Source organism: Anarhichas minor, unplaced genomic scaffold, assembly GCF_050575085.1.
Source record: "Anarhichas minor isolate MPS153535 unplaced genomic scaffold, ASM5057508v1 ptg000014l, whole genome shotgun sequence".
NCBI classification, from domain to species: Eukaryota; Metazoa; Chordata; class Actinopteri; order Perciformes; family Anarhichadidae; genus Anarhichas; species Anarhichas minor.
This window is the reverse complement of record NW_027466460.1, coordinates 216,611-236,987: the sequence shown is the minus strand read 5'-3', so window position 1 is coordinate 236,987 and position 20,377 is coordinate 216,611. Positions and strand designations below refer to the sequence as shown.

General features: G+C 41.2%; 1 protein-coding gene across 4 annotated transcripts in view; it reads right to left on the bottom strand.

Moving 5' to 3' along the window:
- Positions 1 to 8,269: 8,269 nt before the first annotated feature.
- The window catches only part of klhl5 (kelch-like family member 5), a 59,792-nt gene continuing 47,684 nt past the window's right edge, over positions 8,270 to 20,377 (bottom strand). For 3 of the 4 annotated variants that reach the window (XM_076090978.1, XM_076090979.1, XM_076090980.1), the window contains 8 exons: positions 18,554 to 18,740; positions 17,323 to 17,547; positions 16,645 to 16,720; positions 15,811 to 15,897; positions 14,409 to 14,513; positions 13,904 to 14,041; positions 12,734 to 12,905; positions 8,270 to 10,665 (listed from right to left, as the gene is read on the bottom strand). In XM_076090978.1, the coding sequence (XP_075947093.1) occupies positions 10,609 to 10,665; positions 12,734 to 12,905; positions 13,904 to 14,041; positions 14,409 to 14,513; positions 15,811 to 15,897; positions 16,645 to 16,720; positions 17,323 to 17,547; positions 18,554 to 18,740 (1,047 nt within the window). In that variant the 3' untranslated portion in view covers positions 8,270 to 10,608. The remainder of the gene's footprint in view (positions 10,666 to 12,733; positions 12,906 to 13,903; positions 14,042 to 14,408; positions 14,514 to 15,810; positions 15,898 to 16,644; positions 16,721 to 17,322; positions 17,548 to 18,553; positions 18,741 to 20,377) is intronic. The other variant, XM_076090981.1, reaches the window with a different exon arrangement.

Genomic DNA, 20,377 nt, shown 5'->3' with positions numbered 1-20,377 from the left:
ACTCTGAAGCGTCTGCAGAAGCTACGGCGATGTCATAGCAACAGCCATCAGCCAATGAGGTGCCTTAATATTGGGTCTCATGGCCTTAAAGGGACAGTTCACCCCAGGATCAAAAAATACATGTTTTCCCCCTTTTTCCTCTTTTTTTACTGTAGTGCTATCAGATTGTTTTGGTGTGTGGCCTGGTTTTGGAGATATCGGCCTTAGAGATGTCTGCCTTCTCACCAATATAATATACTATATAACAATTGGCTTGTGATGCTCAAAGCGCCAAAAATACATTTGAAAAACTCAACAGCAATGTCTCTGAGCAGAAAGTATCATCCAGTAGCTCAAGGTAATCCACAGAGATGTGGAAAAATAAATAACTTCACATTTTTTTAATATTATGTCAAGTGAAAACGTCTGCTGTGGAAATGGCCTCATATTATATATTCTTGAACAAAGTATGCCTTCACAGTAAACATAGACACTCAGAAAATGGCATTGATTTGAAATGTGCAAGGACTGAATCCTTGCACCTAAAATTGAAGCACTAAACAGAAGCTAAAACAACAGATGACGATTTAATGTCTCTACCTTCATTCCCTCTTTAGAAAAGTTATCACAGAACCTCATATAAAGTGAGTCTTGAGGTATTATACTGTGTACATAGTCTCTGTGTGCAACCAGCTGTGTTTGCTGTGGAGATGTATTATATATTACAGTATATTGTCTCAGAGCGTCTGTCAAGTATTCTGAACAGTAAACAACTGCAATAAACTGAAAGAGCAGATCGTTAATAACAATACAGACATTTATTAGATGTTTTATGGAGTCCAACATGGCAAATAATGGAACTGATATTTTCTTTTTTTAAAAGCAACTTCATGCTCACTTAATATATGATCCCATCTGGCACATTGCTGCAAATCCAGCTTGTAAACATCCAGCAGGCTGCAAGACTTGGCACTATGGATAAATAGTAAATCTGTGGAATCTCCCAGTGGTGAAAATGTTTGGGAAACTCAGCTTCTAGCTTTTATGTTACTTTCAAACCATATTATAGTGCTCTTTCTTGGTGTACGTCTACATACAGTAAGCATATGTACTGTCTGAGTCTTTGTTTGGTGGCTGTAGGAGACAGGGTTTGCTGAAGTCAACCATATTTATTTAAACTTATGTGCAATGTAAAACAAAGCATGTCTGCTGGCCTTTCTTGCACCAATTACGAGCAATTTGCTTTCAATTCCATGGTGAATCCCTGCTTTATAGTTTCACATTAACATAATTCTCATCTTTCACTGGTAACAGACAAAGCTAATAGACACAAGTTTTAATTCTGTAAGTGTTGAATGAAAACTCACAATGTGGTGGTGGACTTGGTGATCGGGTCGACTTAGTTAAAAGTTTAATGTGGTCGGTTTCATGATGCAAAAGATACCAGAGAAATACAGAAATGTTGTATTACTGTAGTTTATTTTTGTTTTCTTAAGTGCTAAGTTTATTCTTCTTGTGAAATCTATACCAATATATCCTCATGTTTTCATTAGTTTCCCACAGTTTTAGAGTGACATACTTTTCAGAAATTGCCAGTTGATTAAGGGATGCTGCCCTTTAAATTAGTTATTAATATATTACGTTTTCTAACAATCTAATTACAAACTGGAAATCATACTTCACTTACCAGTGGAAACAGGTTTCAATGGTGGCCAGAATACTGAACATGGTGACGTAAAAAAACATCTACTCAAATACTCTACTTAAGTACAATTTTGAGGTACTTGTACTTTATCTTAAATTTTCCATTTTTCATTACTTTGTGCTTCTACTAAATATTTAACTTTCTTACTTCACCACATTTATTTTGACAGCATCAGATTTTTAACACAAAATATTAACAACAAATAGTATGATGTGTTATAATTGGTTAAACTATTATTAACTATAATTAGCCGCATTGTTACCTGCTACAACATTAAAGTGATGCTACACATAAATGCATCAATAATTATAACAAAAAATTATAATGTATGTCATTCTGAAACGGCCGTTCTGCACAATATATATTTTGATGTTCATACTTTTGTACTTTTAGTGAAGTTAAGTTTTGAATGCAAAATCTGAGTTCTTCTTCCACCACTGAACAGACATGGTATAGAACAGTGATTCTTAACCATGGGGCCGCGATCGCCACCTAGAGGGCCGCAAAAAACTTTCAGTTTTGCACCTGTGGGCCGCGAGGGCCGCGGGACCGCATAAGTTATCAATTGAAGACACCAGAGATATTACTGTTCTCCATGAGACGCTCAGTTACAATATAGCTTCCCACCACCTGGTGGCGGTAATGCGGCAGTCAGTTGTTTAACAAGCTACAATAAGCAGAAGAAGACACTCAGCTAGCCGCTAGCCCAGGCATGGGCAAACTACGGCCGTTGGGCTTTTTAATCCGGCCCGTCAAATATTGGTACACAATTGTCCAAACTATAATAAAGACTAGAGCTGGGCAGTATACCGGTTTTAATTTCCCGTATGATATGAATTCTTCACACACCATTATACCGGTGCATAGCCAAAACAACTGCTGTCTGCTTTCAACAGCCAGCTAAATGTATTCTTTGCTGCTAATGCACAGCGGTCAGCGCTAGTTGTCTTATATGTATTGAGAGGGAACCCTTGTCTTGGTCATAACTTTATAACATAACAATTAACAACCCACAACTAATGCTCTTTAACAGAGAAAAACACAACAGCACACAACAGTCTGTGACACATAAACAATTTGTAACACTAATAATTGTACATTTATGAAATTTCACCGCCGAACTGCATGCTGGGTACAGCTCGCGAGCGAGCCTGCTTGCTAGCACAACAGTCTGCTAACAGCTGGGTCGCTCCAGTGACGTTACATTAAAGAACAGAACAGAGCGATGCAGGATGAACAAAGACAGACCGGAGCAGTGTTACATCATTTAATGAATCATAAACATTACATGATTTAACCACTAGAGGGCAGCAGTGTTACATCATTTAATGAATCATAAACATTACACGATTTAACCACTAGAGGGCAGCAGTGTTAAATCATTTAATGAATCATAAACATTACACGATTTAACCACTAGAGGGCAGCAGTGTTAAATCATTTAATGAATCATAAACATTACACGATTTAACCACTAGAGGGCAGCAGTGTTACATCATTTAATGAATCATAAACATTACACGATTTAACCACTAGAGGAGAGCAGTGTTACATCATTTAATGAATCATAAACATTACACGATTTAACCACTAGAGGGCAGCAGTGTTAAATCATTTAATGAGTAATACACATTACACGATTTAACCACTAGAGGGCAGCAGTGTTAAATCATTTAATGAGTCATAAACATTACACGATTTAACAACTAGAGGGCAGCAGTGTTAAATCATTTAATGAGTAATAAACATTACACAATTTAACCACTAGAGGGCAGCAGTGTTAAATCATTTAATGAATCATAAACATTACACGATTTAACCACTAGAGGGCAGCAGTGTTAAATCATTTAATGAATCATAAACATTACACGATTTAACCACTAGAGGGCAGCAGTGTTACATCATTTAATGAATCATAAACATTACACGATTTAACCACTAGAGGGCAGCAGTGTTACATCATTTAATGAATCATAATCATTACACGATTTAACCACTAGAGGGCAGCAGTGTTACATCATTTAATGAATCATAATCATTACACGATTTAACCACTAGAGGGCAGCAGTGTTACATCATTTAATGAATCATAAACATTACACGATTTAACCACTAGAGGGCAGCAGTGTTACATCATTTAATGAATCATAAACATTACACGATTTAACCACTAGAGGGCAGCAGTGTTAAATCATTTAATGAATCATAAACATTACACGATTTAACCACTAGAGGGCAGCAGTGTTACATCATTTAATGAATCATAAACATTACACGATTTAACCACTAGAGGGCAGCAGTGTTACATCATTTAATGAATCATAAACATTACACGATTTAACCACTAGAGGAGAGCAGTGTTACATCATTTAATGAATCATAAACATTACACGATTTAACCACTGTAGTGGTAGAAAAAATGAAGACGACAGTGGTGCCATACCCCCCCCCCCCAAAAAGTCTAAATGTGTGCGCAAGTACAATCCTGACTTTCTTAACACTTTCAGTGTGTGGAATGTGGGCTAATGCTATCAAACGAAGCACTGAAGCCTTCAAAAATAAAGGACACCTAGCGACGAAACATCCAACGCTCGTGGGAAAGCCTGTTGGGCTTCTTGTTGTGTATGCAGGTTTACATACACATGATAAATAAATGTCTTTGTGATCATCACAGTGTATCATCTCATTTATTTGACAAGGGTTTTGCCTGTTCAACTCCGCGAGGACGCCGGCGTCCTCGATCCCCTCCCCTTCCGTTCCGTTCCTACGGCTTGCTTGCGCAAACTACGTCACAAAACATGGCCGTGTTTGGTATCCCAGCATGCCCAAAACCCTCATCTTTTCAAAGAAATTTTCTTTCATTTCTTATGGATTATTCACAAAAGGAGCCCAAACCCACACTGTCCAAAGTCGCCATAACCGCTGCAAGTCGGATCTTGCAGCATTTCGACGGAAAAATACACATTACAGACCCAATAATGTGCTAGCGGATGTTACCATGGAGCTAGTAGCTTCAGAAAACGCTAGTACTTAAACTACAAACCTTATCTTCCACTTATATAAGCCGTCAACCAACGTATAACCTTGCGTAACTGAGCTACCCTCATACTCGATCGTGCGCTCAGTCGCAGCCATTATGCACAGTAATTCCGCTACTTACATACCACCTCTTCGACCATATATATGTAGCTTTTGCAATTTGCAAAGGCTGAAAATAAAAGGAAAATAATATAATATCAAAATATAAAGGGAGAAACACCTTTAGTGTGTCAGAATATCATTTGGTTACCATGTGTCCATTTTGGTCTCCAAATATCCTTTTAGAGCTCCGCCTGGATCTCTTCATGGAAGAAACACTGTAGAATCGTCATACTTTGTCCAATCTTCTTCAAATTTGAGGCAGTTGTTCACTGATAGTGTAGTTACAGCCCTATACTGTCATTTACCTGTACAGATACAGCCACAGGCAGTTATTTATACTGAAAGATACTTTTTTATTTTATGCGGAATCTTCAATTTTTACTGACTCCAAAGGCCCACTGCTCTGTTTCTATATGACCTACAGGTTTTCTGACACTTTTGATGCATATAGTCACAGTGGTTCAGAAGCTACAGCCATTTTAATTTGGGTATGTCATTTTAGGCGGTTTTGCTCCAAAATAGGGGTGGAGTTGAACAGGTAACAATATAGTTATTGAATACAAATCAAACCAAGAGTGAGATCAATTAGTTAAACTAATAGTGTTAATATTTGAATGGGCCCCGGGACACTTTGTGCTTGAAAAGTTGGGCCCCTAGGTCAAAAAGGTTAAGAACCCCTGGTATAGAACATCAAAACACGATCAGAACAGTTTTACTGTCAGTAAATCCTGTGATCCTTATACTGTGAGCTTCCACCCCAGATCCAGTAGATGGCAACCTTGCACTCATTTTAGGACTTCAGAATTCCGCTGTCACAGTGTTCCTAACATCTGCTCAGTCCCATCTAATCATTCTTGTTATCCTGTATCCATCAGTGTTGCTCTGTGAAAGAGAGGATACACCATCTTCAGCTTCTCCAACTCGATACTGAGCCGGCTCACTGTACTATCCTTCTGTTCATCCGGAATACATCAAGGTCAGCTGCTGCTTCTCTTGTGGTATTTCATTATTGATGAAAGGCAGAGGAAAACACTCTGGTGACACAGCACCGTCTTCTGTACGTATAAAATGTTGATGGAAGGCTGACAGCTTATTTGTTGCGGTGCAAACCTGGGAGCTGGAATGAGATGCCAGCTGTGTGACACAAATATTACTCGCTGTGCTCCGGCAAAAAGCACCCTGCTGACTCAGATCTCATTAAGATGCACTGAAGGGAGCAGCTCTAGGATTTCCACGCAAAATGGTAAAATTAGAGCAGAGAGATGAAAGGGAAAAAAGAGATGAAAAATGAATGTTTTGAAATGGTTTTTGCCAGTTAGACAATAAAACCCAAGTGAGTAGAGCAACTCATTGCTTTTGCAATCTACAGTACATTCTTTGAATTTAAGTGTTATACAATCCAATAACAAAAGGGAAATTATCATCTTTTTAAATGCTTTCTTAATTAGATTTTCAAGAAACAATAAGAAGAGGTTTGTCAGCAGACTATGTTCTTTCTCTCATGGCAGTCGAAGAGCTCAAAAAGGATTTGAATATTTGGCCATGTATGTTGTAGTTCCATAAATTTCAACATTCCTTTTGTTTCTTTTCAACAAAAAATAATTTTACATACATACCTACCTACTTAACTAATCATTATACAAGCATACACAAGACAAAGCAATAAATAAAATAAGAATACATAAAAATGATATAAAAACAGAAATAAAATAAACAAATAACAAATATATTGTAACGGACTGAGTGACATATAATGTTAACCTGTTATGTTAGGTGTTATGGTGTTTACAGAAAGTGTTCTAAGATATTATCGCTGATTGGTTCTTGCATTTACGGAGGTCAGTGAAGGCCTCAGGCCTTGTGGGAGGTTGTTGTTTGTGCAGGTAACTGGGAGAGTTAGTCTATGACCGGGAGCAGATGGTTAAGGATGTTAGAGAACGTTAACAGTGTTGACTGTTTGTTTGGCGTAGGCTACGGCCCACAGTAGCCTGTGTACTGTCCGCAAATAAAGGACCACAAGTAAAATAACATCTCGTAGCTTTCCTGACCAAGGGTCGCTACAATATATTATATTAAATCAATAAAAAGGGTCAAATTTCATCCCACCATTCAATCAGCATAAAGAAGTTGAAATAATTAAAAGACATTTTACACTCAAGAATAGACTGACCCCCTTGTCGCCCCGAAGCTGAAACAAACCACAGCAAAAGTGCCCTCTTGGATGCCTCTAAGGTTGATGAAACATTCTAGAAGTCCCTCTAGAATGCCCTTCCAGTGGAGAAAACGTGATGGAGTGCCCTCTAGGGGGCCCTTCTAGTGGAGAGAATGTAATGTAGTGCAGTCTATGGTGCCCTTCCAGTGGAGAGAATGTAATGTAGTGCAGTCTATGGTGCCCTTCCAGTGGAGAGAATGTAATGTAGTGCAGTCTATGGTGCCCTTCCAGTGGAGAGAATGTAATGTAGTGCAGTCTATGGTGCCCTTCCAGTGGAGAGAATGTAATGCTCTAAGAAGGCCTTCAAATTGAAAAAACATGATGCCATATAGGCTGCCCTACTTGCTAGGAAACGTTCTGTATGCTGGTGCACCACCACATCCAGCTGGTGCTCTTTTGATATTTTTCGCCTCTGTCCCTCAGTCCGCCACTGGTGTCGCATGTGTAATCTGTTTTCCTTTTTTTTGTTGCAGCTCTTCATTACAGCTATTTGATGTTTATTCTGAAAGGACATATAAAAACACAAGACTCTGTGTCTTGTCCATCGTTTTATACACACGACTCACTCAGGCACCAGAGAGGTAATTAACTGCCTGGTAAATGCAGATGTGTACACCTGGGTACAGCACTGACAGATGTGCAGCTGCATGTCTGAACTGTTTGCAGGTTAACTCAACATTTGGATGTCGAACATGTGGAGTCAGACCGTGGCACTTTCTGTCTCCTTCTCCTTCCTGTCAGGCATAATGGACTCAGGTGCTCTTAAGGCGGCAAGACAAGGTCACAAGCGTCATTTCTCAGAGCCACCAGGAGCCGTTTGTCAAAGCTGGTTATGATTAAAAGCTTCCCCTGCAATAAATAACAAGAGTGAATCAGTTGGCTTCTGGCTGCTGTCCCGGGGTTAAAGTAGTTGTAAATTGTGAGCATTCCTCTTCGTCATACACTCATTTCACTCTGCAAACGTTTCCACCTGCTGTCACGTCTCTGGCTCAGAATGCAGCTTTTAAGATAGAGCATTCACACGTAAGAGTGATAAGGATTCATATCAACCTGCAGGCCCAGAAACTGAAGAGCAGAAAACCTGCATTAAAACCACAGAAACCTCTGAACTGCAAGGGCCAGCTCTGATGGGGACATTGTTAAAGGCTAAGGGCCACATAAAACCATACAACCTAACATCATAATGGCATTTACAATGCCTTTGTAACAAATGGAAACTGCAAAAACCTCAGTACCATCAACATGATTTATCTGTGACTGTAAAACTCTTGTACATTAGTATTTTACAAAGGGGAACCAAACAAACAGAAGCAAGTGTTAAATCCCATCTTGACTTTAACGTATAAAAGACCAACAACAGCATGTTACAGCAGCATATACTGTACATACATAATGTATATTGTAAAAGAGGAGTTGTAATATTCTGATACAAAAAGAGGAGATGAGCAGCTGTACCATTTCTCACCAGCCGTCATTTTATTACACCTCTTCATCTCAAGTCATGGTACAAAAAGAAATGCACAATAACACATGGGAGATTTAGTGGCCACAGTATAATATACAGCATAATGCAATATGACTTCATACAGATATTATATTTATTTATGTACATAATTTACACAAAATATATAGTTTGATTTGGAATGTCTGTCTTTGTTTATAACCTCTGACTGAAATCAAACTCTCTGACTACCTTTACACAGTGGAGGTGACACACTTCTCCTGCTCAGATCTAAAGAGAATTACTCTTCTAAATAAACAGCGGGCTGGTTTGAAGGGGGAAGAAAATAGAATAATGCAGCAGTGCATTAGGCTTAAATCAACATCAGCTCAGCTGTGGGGAATCGCTAGCCCTGCACCATCTCTGCTTTTCAGATGTCATGCCGGCAGATCTGGGAGGCTTTTCAATCCTCACTTGGCTCCTGGGGCACTTGGCTTTCAGCTGTGTGTGTGAGTGATTGTGTGTCTGTGATATGACCGTGTGTGTTTGTGAAGTGCATCCTGGGGGCTACATTAGCTCTAGATCTGTCAGTTCAGACAGGATGCCTGCTTTGCCTCTCACTGTCAGGAGTTTACTTCCTGTATACTACACACACACACAATTAAGTACACAGCATAAAATGATTGTGGCCTGTGTCAGTATTGAACCTGCACTCTGCATTATTCTTGACATGTTAAGTTTACTCAAACAAGCCCACAAATATGAACACATGAGTTTGTTTCACAGGATGCATTTCACGATAATGTCTCATACTTTGTCTGCAGCGGCATCAAATCTAATAACGCTTTGAACTCGACATCAAACAAAACGACGGCACTGGCTGAATCAACGTTATTAAATTCATGGTCTGTTCATTTTGTCTGGGTATCCAATTCTGTTCTAAAACGTAGCAGTGCGTGTATTTGTGTGTGTGTGTATGGTGATGAAATGTGAAAATGGGGATGAAAAGAAGGCAGCAGGGAATTGAAAATGTGGAGGGGAAGATTCTCATTTGAGATAAAAATTGACTCCTTGCAATCTCTGAACACGTGCACACACACACACACACACACACACACACAAATATGTATACATTATTACTCATGTTATAAACCCAATACCAGTGCTTAATGACAGAATGACAAAGTAAAAAAGAAACCACAAAAAAACGAGGCAATAGCAGAAAGTTGGATCATTTGGCTTTGCAGCTTGTTTAAAAATCTACAATAAATTGCACATCACAGCATACTGTATGCTTCAGATGTGAGCTGATGCAACATAGGAGACATACACACAGAAATATTAGATAAAAGCACGATGATATGTTTTTGACTGATAAGAATAAAGAGCGTCACAGTTTCTCACAGTGTGGCTGTTCATAAGGTTGTGCTGATTATGTCAAAAGTCTTTCTTTCATCTGTCAGCGAGGAAGGGAAAAAAGAGGAGAGCAACTCGCCAACTGCGATATGAAATAATAGGGAATATATGAAAATAGCATCAATGCACGCTATCAGATATTGTTAGGAGAACCGAGAGCGTAAAATGATGAGGCACCTCAACAGTCTTGACAATCTCACTTCGTCTCTCCCACCTTTCTGTCAGCAGAAATAGAAGCTGAAAGCAAACATGTAGGTGTGTGTGTGTGTGTGTGTGTGTGTCCCACCTTGTCTACAGGAACAAAATAATAGGCAAGATAAAAAGAATCTGCGAGACAGATGTTCCTTCATGCTCGGATAAACACTGCAGATTCCTCTTCATCACGGGTGGCGGTTGCGGTTCACTTCTGTGGCAGAAGTTATCAGGACGTTCAAATACGAAGACTTCATCAGAAACCAGACACACAATTTTAACCCTAACCTAACCGTAAACATCTAAAGAGAGAGAGGCAGCCGCTGAGGAGAGTTGAGTCTCACTTTGCCGAAGTGTTAAACCTGAAGTGTGTTCATGTCTCTCGCTTCCTGGCGCCGGCCGCATGCTGGCAGGTAAATAAGTTTCTCGGTGGGACTTCAGCGACCATATCAGCAGAAACACGGACGATCCAAGCCACATCACGCACGGTCCGCCGGAGGGTGGATTGGAGTTTGTGTTATATTACAGTCTGACGGCCACCACACATGCTCCTGCCCTGCCCAGACACAGAGGTGCTACCTGGAGAGAGAGAGAGAAACGCAAGAACAGAGCTGTAGTCGTGGCCAACTTACTCGAGTCCAAGTCCAAGTCCGATTCAAGACCGAGTCAAGGGCATATTGAGTCTTGTTCAGGACCATAATAGTCAATGATTTCTTTCCAATGCTAATATACAAGTTAGGATGGAGAGAAATTATCTATCTATAAACAATATTGATCAATCTTCCAACATTAAACGAATCACGGCACAGAATTTTGGTTATTTTGTTGTGCCTAAATACATAACTGGGAGCCTTCCTCATTAGTAGAACAGGCAAACCTGATAGTGAAAAGGTATTTGCCTGATTTTTTAAATAACTGCATTTTCCCCATTCTAATTAATCACTAGCAAACGCGCATGTCTCTTTGTACCGACCGGTTAAAGCTCTCCTGTGAAACCGTGCACACCAGTTCTCAACGAGGCCGGGACCAAGACAGGCACGAGATTTCAAGTCTTGTCCAACAAGACATGAGACCAAGACAAGAGTCTTTTTAAAAAATGGGTTTGACGAGATCTATAAATCGGTGTAGTCCTGTGAAATCATTTTCATGTTTTGCATGCCCCTGATTGCATGCCCCTGTTTGGGGTTGAAAATAAATAAATAAATTACATTACAGCATCTTTTGGACGCGGTCAATACTTCACATTCACCAGCCTTGTAAACTAACTTTTACGACAGCATGGATGAGAAGATCTTTAAGAGGCTATAATCAATCAATCGATATCTGGCAGCTGTTTCTCATCTGTGCTCGACCTGCTCAGCACCAAACCGCAGACACAGCATTCAGTAGAACTCTGTATTTCCTTCATTAGTTGGTGGAGACCAAAAACAGACTAAAAGGCTGTTAATACTGGACTTGCATTCATCAGGTGTTTAGAAAAATGACTCCAAAATGAATTCTAATTTTGCTCTCTGCCTGATGTTTAAATAGGCAACTGTTTACTAAGTAGTTCACCATATCAAATTAAAAGCTGTTATTATGTCAATGTTGTGTCTGCAACTTGTTTCCGCTGCCCCCAAGGGGCCTACAAATTTGTTATTGCGGGTTTATGTTAAAGTCCTCGAATGCAATTGAAATTTCAACATCTCAATTTCCGTGACCACTGGCCAACCCTCCTGCTGATAAAGATCATGTACAACACCGATAGGCATCTTTGGCTCTGACCTCATCACAGCAGGGAGCGACGATAATCCTTTGGCTCTAAGCGAAGCTTTGTCTCTTTTTGTGGATGTCTTGTCCTGTTAGCTTTTGTAGCCACTGCTTCTATACCGATAGTCAGAGCTGTCTGTCAGTCACCTCATTTAAAAAAGACAAACTTCTTCTTCTTCTGTCTTGGAAGTAAACAGATTGACAGATGTATGCTAAAGCAAGCAAAGGGAAGCGGTGCTGCTAGACAGACAACCCATCCGCTTGTGTGTTTGTCTCAGCTTCTGACAATGAACAGAGGGCACATTTAACGGTCTCAACGTCTCACATCTCAGTCTGTCCCCGTCCCTTTGTGTCAGTCTTAACATTCTCTGTATTCTGTATCCGCCCATCTACACCCCTCTTGTTCTCAGCATGGTGCATGTCTCCAAAATAGAAGATTTCCAACGACTTTGGTTGGAAATCCTCCGGGCTATGCAGGAGATGAGGCATAAATTGAAGTGTTATAGACTTGAGCTGAGTGAAATCGTTCAACTTTGAAAAATAAATCTTTCCCCTACTGCTGCGGCGCCAAGGACAATATTAGCATGAGGAAAACACACATTTACATAACAGAGAAAAACCGCCAAGACACATGATAGAGGACCTGGAGGAAGGTCAAACTGTGACTGTGTGTTGATTTAACAACTTTATTGGTGTGCATCAGCATTTATTACTTGTTTGTACTCAACTGCAGTGAATGTGTCTATGTACATACGAGCAATTGGATGCATGTAAATCTGCTGCGTGTGTGTGTGCAACACGAGAATAGAGCTTATTAAATTGTACAGACTCTTTCCTGCCAAACATATAAACTGCATGTGTGCGTGTGTGTTGCATTTGTGTGTGTTTGGTTGTGTACCTGTGTCCACTCGTTGGTCTGAGGGTCGTAGGCTTCTACAGTATTGAGATACACCTGCCCGTCATAACCGCCCACGGCGTAGAGATGGTCGCCAAGGAGACAAACACCAACGGCGTCTCTGCTGATGCTCATGGGGGCAACTGCCGTCCACACATCTGTCTGAGGGTCATACCTGTGCAAAGACGCCCCACACACACACAACACACACACAACACAGAGTGAGAAATTACGTTCACAAAAATCTATTTCATTACAATATTTTGGGAAACACACTTACTCGTCTCCTCTCCGAGAGTAAGATGAAAAGACTGATCAGTCACATGTCTGTGCACAGCTTGCCTGGCTCTTCAAAAACAACACTACCAGCCCAACTAAAGCTCATTAGTTTACATGTTGTATCTCATTTGTTTAATCCATACACAAACAGTGCTCGGTAACTTCCGGGAGTCTTGCCATCACTGTGGGGTTGCTAGGCATGGCGTCGCCGTTGTGCTTGTACAGAGAGCTCTATTAAAATCTGTGCTCATTGAAAACATTTTGTTAGTGTACCACTTAAACCACAACGTGTTGCTTAGAGCAGATTACAGGTGTTAGCAAGCACATTTTTAACATTTGGACAAAACCAGTTTCACCATTTCCCGCTTACGATTTTTATGCTATGCTAAGCTAATTGTGTTGTGACTCCAGCTCAATACTTCACATACAGACTGAGTGGTACCGATCTTCTCATATAACTCCTGGCAAGAAAAACAATTTGCCAAATAAGTGTATTTCTCATTGAACTATTCCTCATTTTTCCAAGAACAAAAACTCATAATTCTAAAGACACTATAATATAAGTAATATATATATAGTTTATATGCATAGAATTGACTTGAATAGATTGTCACCGACACCCGATGCAGCTATTCGAGTCCGTATGGGCCCGATACTTCATATTGGTTCATCTCTAGCTTATACAAATCAAAGAAAAAAGATGTATGTATTCATACTTTTGCATCTCACACTAAATTGTGAACTGAGAATTTTACATTGCAACACACACACACACACACACACACACACACACACACACACACACACACACACACACACACACACACACACACACACACACACACACACACACACACACACACACACACACACACTCCGTACATGTAGACTCACCTCTCCACACAGTCACTTAGCCGAGATGCAAGGGATGAGGCAGGAGCATCATGACCTCCGATGGCGTACAGGAAGCCATGCCAGGTGGCCACGCCCACACCTCCACGCCTTTTAGCCATGGGAGCACAACCGCTCCACCTGTAGATGGAGGTTATCCGGAAGAAGAAGAGAGAAAGAAAAACATACTTTCATCCTTTTGCCAACACTGAGGAAAACCTGACAAATGGGCTAACTCAAAACCTTCCAGAACATTCTCCACTTAAAAAAAAATAAAAGATTATTTTCAGGGGACCAATAACAACCTTGTCCCAGCCCTTTCAGTGAAGAACCATAATGAATGTACTTCATAAACAGAAGCTGTTTGAGTGTGCTCTATTATAACATCCTGAGAGGGTTAGCTGCCTCCTTTGATCTGTGGGTAAATAACCTTAGAAGCACTGCAGCACACAGAAAATAAAGCAGGAGAGTGTTTAATTCCGCTCAAATGAAGTCCCTCGTCTCTGACCTGTTGGTGTGGGGGTCGAAACACTCCACTGAACGCAGGCAGGAGGAGCCGTCACGACCTCCTACTGCATACAGCCTGAAAGAGACAGAAGATGGCGATGACCCTCTGGAGAGACACACCCACACCCACACACACACACACACACACAAAACATTTAGCGACACCGAAACAGATGGTGCAAGGGTGTATTTATGTGGGTGCGGTTTTACAGGATTTCGGTGACAAAGTGAGGTGAGCAAAATCAATCAGCCAGAACTCTTGGGGGCATCACAACCCTGAGGAGTCAGTCAGTGGGAGTGTGTACATGTATGTGTGTGTGTGTGTGTGTACATCCATGATGTGGAGTTGGGGGGCGAGGAAAGAAGTGCATCCGAACCAGTCAAGCGAGTAATGAGCTCCATCAGGCAAAGAGCCTGGAGAATACACAACACATGCATGCACTCACAGCCTTGTGTGCACGCACTCACACACTCACACACACGCACACAACTGCTGGGCATGCTAAGCACAAATCAGTTGTTTCTGTATTAATTAGCATCTAAAAAGCCTTTCTCTGTAGCATCTCTATGAGGCACTGAATAATAAAAACAACGGTGCAATATTCATCGCAATTATAACTCATACTGTCGGCTGCAGGAGAACTACGAGGCAAGTGAGGAGATTCAAGTCCTGAACTTCACGAATCCCACTGTTCATATGCACGTTTGTGCATGTGTGCGTGTGTGCTGTGCGACTGTGAGTGCTGTCACCTTTTCCATTACTGCTTGATGCTGCAGTGCGTCGCGCGGGAAAGGCACAGTGGTTACAGTAACATAACCTTACCTGTGATGCTTTCGAACAAGCAGAGAGTGTGGAGCTCTAAGAATGTTCTCACACAACAAAGACATTTTGTTTTTTCTCCTCCAGGAGAAAATACTACGGTGCTTTCTGCAGGACCAAAAGTGTTTGGTTTTAAAAAATGCTGTTATAAAATGCTAAAAATCCATAGGTCACTGCTCTCCAAACACAAACACTGGATTTTGCTTATTAATTCACTATTTCTATGCCACACAGTGGCTTGGTACAATAATGAGGTGGGTGGTGCAGTATTTATAAGTACACAGTTATACAGTATAAATGACACTATCTTATGATTAAGTACAGTGAGGCAATTTGTGTGTCATTTCTGCTGAAAATGTCAACAATCTATTAAATTGCATCAATTTGGCTGAGGCTTTTGTCCAAAGCGTCTTGAATGAGGGCATACAGCATCCATAAGGATAAGAGCAAGATGTCAACAAAACAAACGTCCCACACAAACAAAAAGCATGTGCAATGAAACAGTGCATGTGCTTAAATTGAACATTTTACTTGGATTTACGTGGATGCGCGAAGCAATCAATACGTGTGAGGGTTTACTTACTTGCCATTGAGTACAGCTACTCCCACTGTGCTTCTGGGTGTTGCCATACTTGCGACGAAGCTCCACTGGCGAGCTTGGGGGTCCCACCTGGTGGAAATTATGTTACCAACTTCTCAGTCCTGCTCATAATAAAACATGGCTAATCGAAACTCTGAATGTCCAACACGTGATTAAATATACAGCGCAGTTAAGAGTTATCACTGCATCTTTAAGCAACATTGTTTTCCTCTTCTGGCCATCAGAGCGCCATCTAGTGGGCCACGGAGGTACTGCCAAATTGGTGTAATTGACAGAGCTAGTTATTTTTGTATCAAAATGTGCTCAAGAATTCACATGATAAAAAAACAGCAGAATTTCAGTGACCAGTACTGTTTAATCGTGACACATCGTCAGGTAGAGACAAAGGTGCCTTGCCACTGTAGCTAACAGTCCCTCTGATATAGTGACACTAAATGTATCATTTCTTTTAAATAACAACCTGCTCCAGTAAAAGCTCCAAAGCGTGTGGTGGAAAAATATGACCCTGAATACATTCAATTTGGATTTGGGTGACGGTAAACAGAATATTAATTTTATATTCATCATTACAGCTGACAGAGGCATAACACATATTTACAGCCCAGTTGTTGTTTTTTGTTTTTTGTCTTTATTTGGGATGATGGTCCTCACAATTTATTTAACAATCAGCAGTGGACCTTAAATTACTAAAGGCTCTAGGTAATCTACAGAAACTGCTCTCAAAAGTTTGTATTTGAACTATTTCCAATCCGCATGGTAAACATTTTCAGCAGAGTAAACAACAGACTTAAACAGCTGTGTGAAGTGTCCTCTTACCTTTCCACTGTGCTGAGGTAGCTCCAGCCATCATGTCCTCCTACCGCGTACATGGGCCCCTCTAGGACGGCTACGCCTGCGATAACACAACCGCATGTGCACGATTAAATCATGGCAACTTACCAAAACTACTATCAGCTTGGACAAGCTCATAAAAATCACACGTGTAGGACCAAACAGTGTGAGTTTTCATTGTGTGTGCAACCACGCCCTGCTACATCAACCGTTAGCAGCATGTTGGCACCTCCACACTCAGGGGATTTATCTGCCTGAACATCTGTGGGGGCCAGATGTGCGTTTGAATCGCCACACACGCACACATTTATAATAAAAAAAAAAAACAGAGGAGCAGCAGCACAGCAGGCCTTATCAAATGTTGTCATCATAACTGTGTCACTTGCACAGTGAGTGGGGGAGTCTGTCCTTCAAACAAGATATACAAGCATGACACTGAATCCTTACTGTTGAGGTGCTCTTGTGTAGCTGAAACTGACCTTTGACCTCACTGCCATAAGAGCGAAAACAATTGTTTGTTTTTTAGCAACGATCATATTTTTCAAAATTCAAATAACAAAGACATAATCCTTCCTCTTTAAATAACTGTCCTTCTTGACCTTTCCAAGCTCCTTTCGGCTTGTAATGTACGTAAATCCCGCTTGTATTCATTCTAGGGCTCACCTAAGCCGTGCCTGTGTGTGGACATGGGAGGCATGATGCTCCAGGCCTTGCTGTGAGGGTTGTAACACTCCACAGTGTTGAGGGTCTTGAGTCCATCTCGGCCGCCTACCACATAGAGACGGCCGTCGAGGACAGCTACACCAAACTGTAGCCTCCGTCCACTCATGGTGGCTACCTGCCTCCACGTGTCCCGACGCAGGCAGTACTGCTCGATACTGGTGGCACCTGGAGAAAACAACAGAAAAAGTAATCGACTGCACTAACTTACTTACTAATTTACTAATCTCACTCCCTAAGGGTAGACTCTGTGTGTTTGTGTGTATAGACACAGTGTCTTCAAACACACATGGGCTCTGTTTATGATCATCTCAGCTAAAGTTTCCTCACGTATTCTCATGATTACAAGATAAAGGATGGTTATTCCATCAAGCTAGAATTAAGAAAAAATATGTTTGAATTTTGTTTTCTTAAATTATACATTGTGCTTAGTCATCCTGCTGCCTGACTTTAGGGCTACAACAAGTAACTATTTTCATTATTGATTATTCTCCCCATTGTTTAGGAGTTATCAGTGATGAGTAAAATGACAGAGAATAATGAAAAATTTCCCAAGCTGAATGAGACTTACTTACTTAAAACTACCATTTTGTCCAAGGTATTTAGTTGACTAGCATACGGAAATAAAATCACATTTGATGAGCTGAAACCAGATCATTTTGGCATCCTTTTCTTGAAAAATGGATGTTGCAGATTCATTTTTTGCAGCTTTATCCAAGGTGCTGACTATATAGTCCCAACATTCCTGGTTATATTATTTCTGGCCAGTTCTCTACTGCGTACTATTTAATAAATGACCAGATAAAAATAAAAATACAGAAACTTACTACAACTAGAGACCATCTTGCGATCGGGGGGGGCTTTGGCCCCTTCCCCACTTCCTACACCCCCCTACTTCCTGCGCCCTTGCTCAGACCATGTCTATCTTCAAACTGGGCCTTCATTTTGATCTCATACACACACCCGTAAAGTTTGTGACTGCATCTTGAGCGGTTGTGACGTTATTGAGAAATATAAGCACCTGGCAAGGTATTCAAAACCACTGTGCTCATTTCACCATGCACACACACACAGACTCAGAAGGTGAAAACAATACCAGCCACACACTGTTACAGCTGGTAATAATAATAATATAGTCTATTTGTAAAGTCTGGTTGTGTATTTGTGTGTGTACCTTTCGTAGCGTCCATGCCCCCTACGGCGAACATGGCCCCAACGGTGGCCTTGCGGGGCCGGGTGCGGGGACTCTGAAGCAGAGGCTGGCGCTGGGGCAAGAGGTGATACTTCATGCCCTCCATCAGCAGTCGCTGGCACTCCATACTGTCCCGCAGCAGAGGGTTGGACTCCAGGTCTGCCAAGAACTACACATACATACATAAAAACAGAAACAGAAACCCGCTCACATGAACACACACACACACAGGGACATGTGACAACTGCTATCAACAAGCGGACTGACAAATCCAGGGTATGTGTGTACTGCATGTGTGGGTTAAGATGTTATCGCTGATTGTGGTTCGAAAGAAAGCTGTTCTCCCATTGATTGAGGGATTAGATCAGACCAGAGGCCATTAGTCTTTACACACACACACACACACACAATAGAGGACTAATCTGTCCTCAGCATCTCATCAGCTCTCTACTCCATACCCTCTAACCTCATCTATGATCTCACACACACACACACACACACACACACACACACACACACACACACACACACACACACACACACACACACACACACACACACACACACACACACACACACACACACACACACACACACACACACACACACACACACACACACACACACAGCCAGGGGCTGCAGCGTAAAGCATTTCAATCCGTCTGTTCCTTAAAATACATCCACAGGAAAATCACCGCCTGTGGGAGAGGCTGGGTGGTGGGAAGCAAGTTTCCCTGAAGGCAAGAATTACATGATTTACATTTAGATGGATGTGTGTGTGTGTGTGTACATGTGTGTGAGTGTTCAGAGATGGAAAGCACTAGAGGTTCAAGAGAAGCCAGATTTATTTATAATAGTCATTTGAAGTTTCCAAGCGGTGTGTATACCTGCACATTATGTGTGTGTGTGAGTGTTGGCTGAAGAGAAGTCAGTGGGGAGGTTAAGAAATGTTACAAGTGTGATAAAGGACATTTGATTAAAGAGGAAAAAAATAGCAATTATTTTTTTTTAAACACAATTTTTTTCCTGTCTGCCATCACAAAGAGAAAGATTCGGCCCAAATAATTAAATTTGGTCACTCAATATAAAATCAATTTTCCGGGCCAGGCATGAGCCTAAAGCAAGCGTGGTAAATGGATAAGCAGCTTACACGCCAGGGTGAACCCACGCTTCCATTGCACACAAACACCGAGGCACGAATTAGGGTGAACCCCATTTCGGCACTCATTTGAGTTGATGTGTAATAAAGGACAGATAGAAAACCATGTTTGTCCTCTCCTGTGCTATTTATCCATCACACTGTGAAGGATTGAATGTGGAGGGCGAGATGAGATTGTGTCCTGCAGGAGTCCCACTTTCACCACTCTGTCCTCTCTTTACCTCGCAGTGGGAAGTGAGGAAGTAGTGTTCCCCTCTCTGTTTTAGCTTGGACTTTGTTCACTATGACACACACACACACACACACACACACACACACACACACACACACACACACACACACACACACACACACACACACACACACACACACACACACACACACACACACACACACACACACACACACACACACACACACACACACCTCTCATTTCCGTGGCAAGACATGGTTTTACTTAATCAGCTGAGTGACAAAACATTTCTATGCACATATTTTGACAGTGCTTAAATAATTTAAGCCATTTTAGATGGATCGGTGTGTTGTTTTCTCACAATCATGGTCCCCAGAGGATGAAGCAAGAAATTTGTAACAGGTAAAATGACGCCTACTGACTTTCTAGATCCCAGCTTTTTGCCCCATCATTG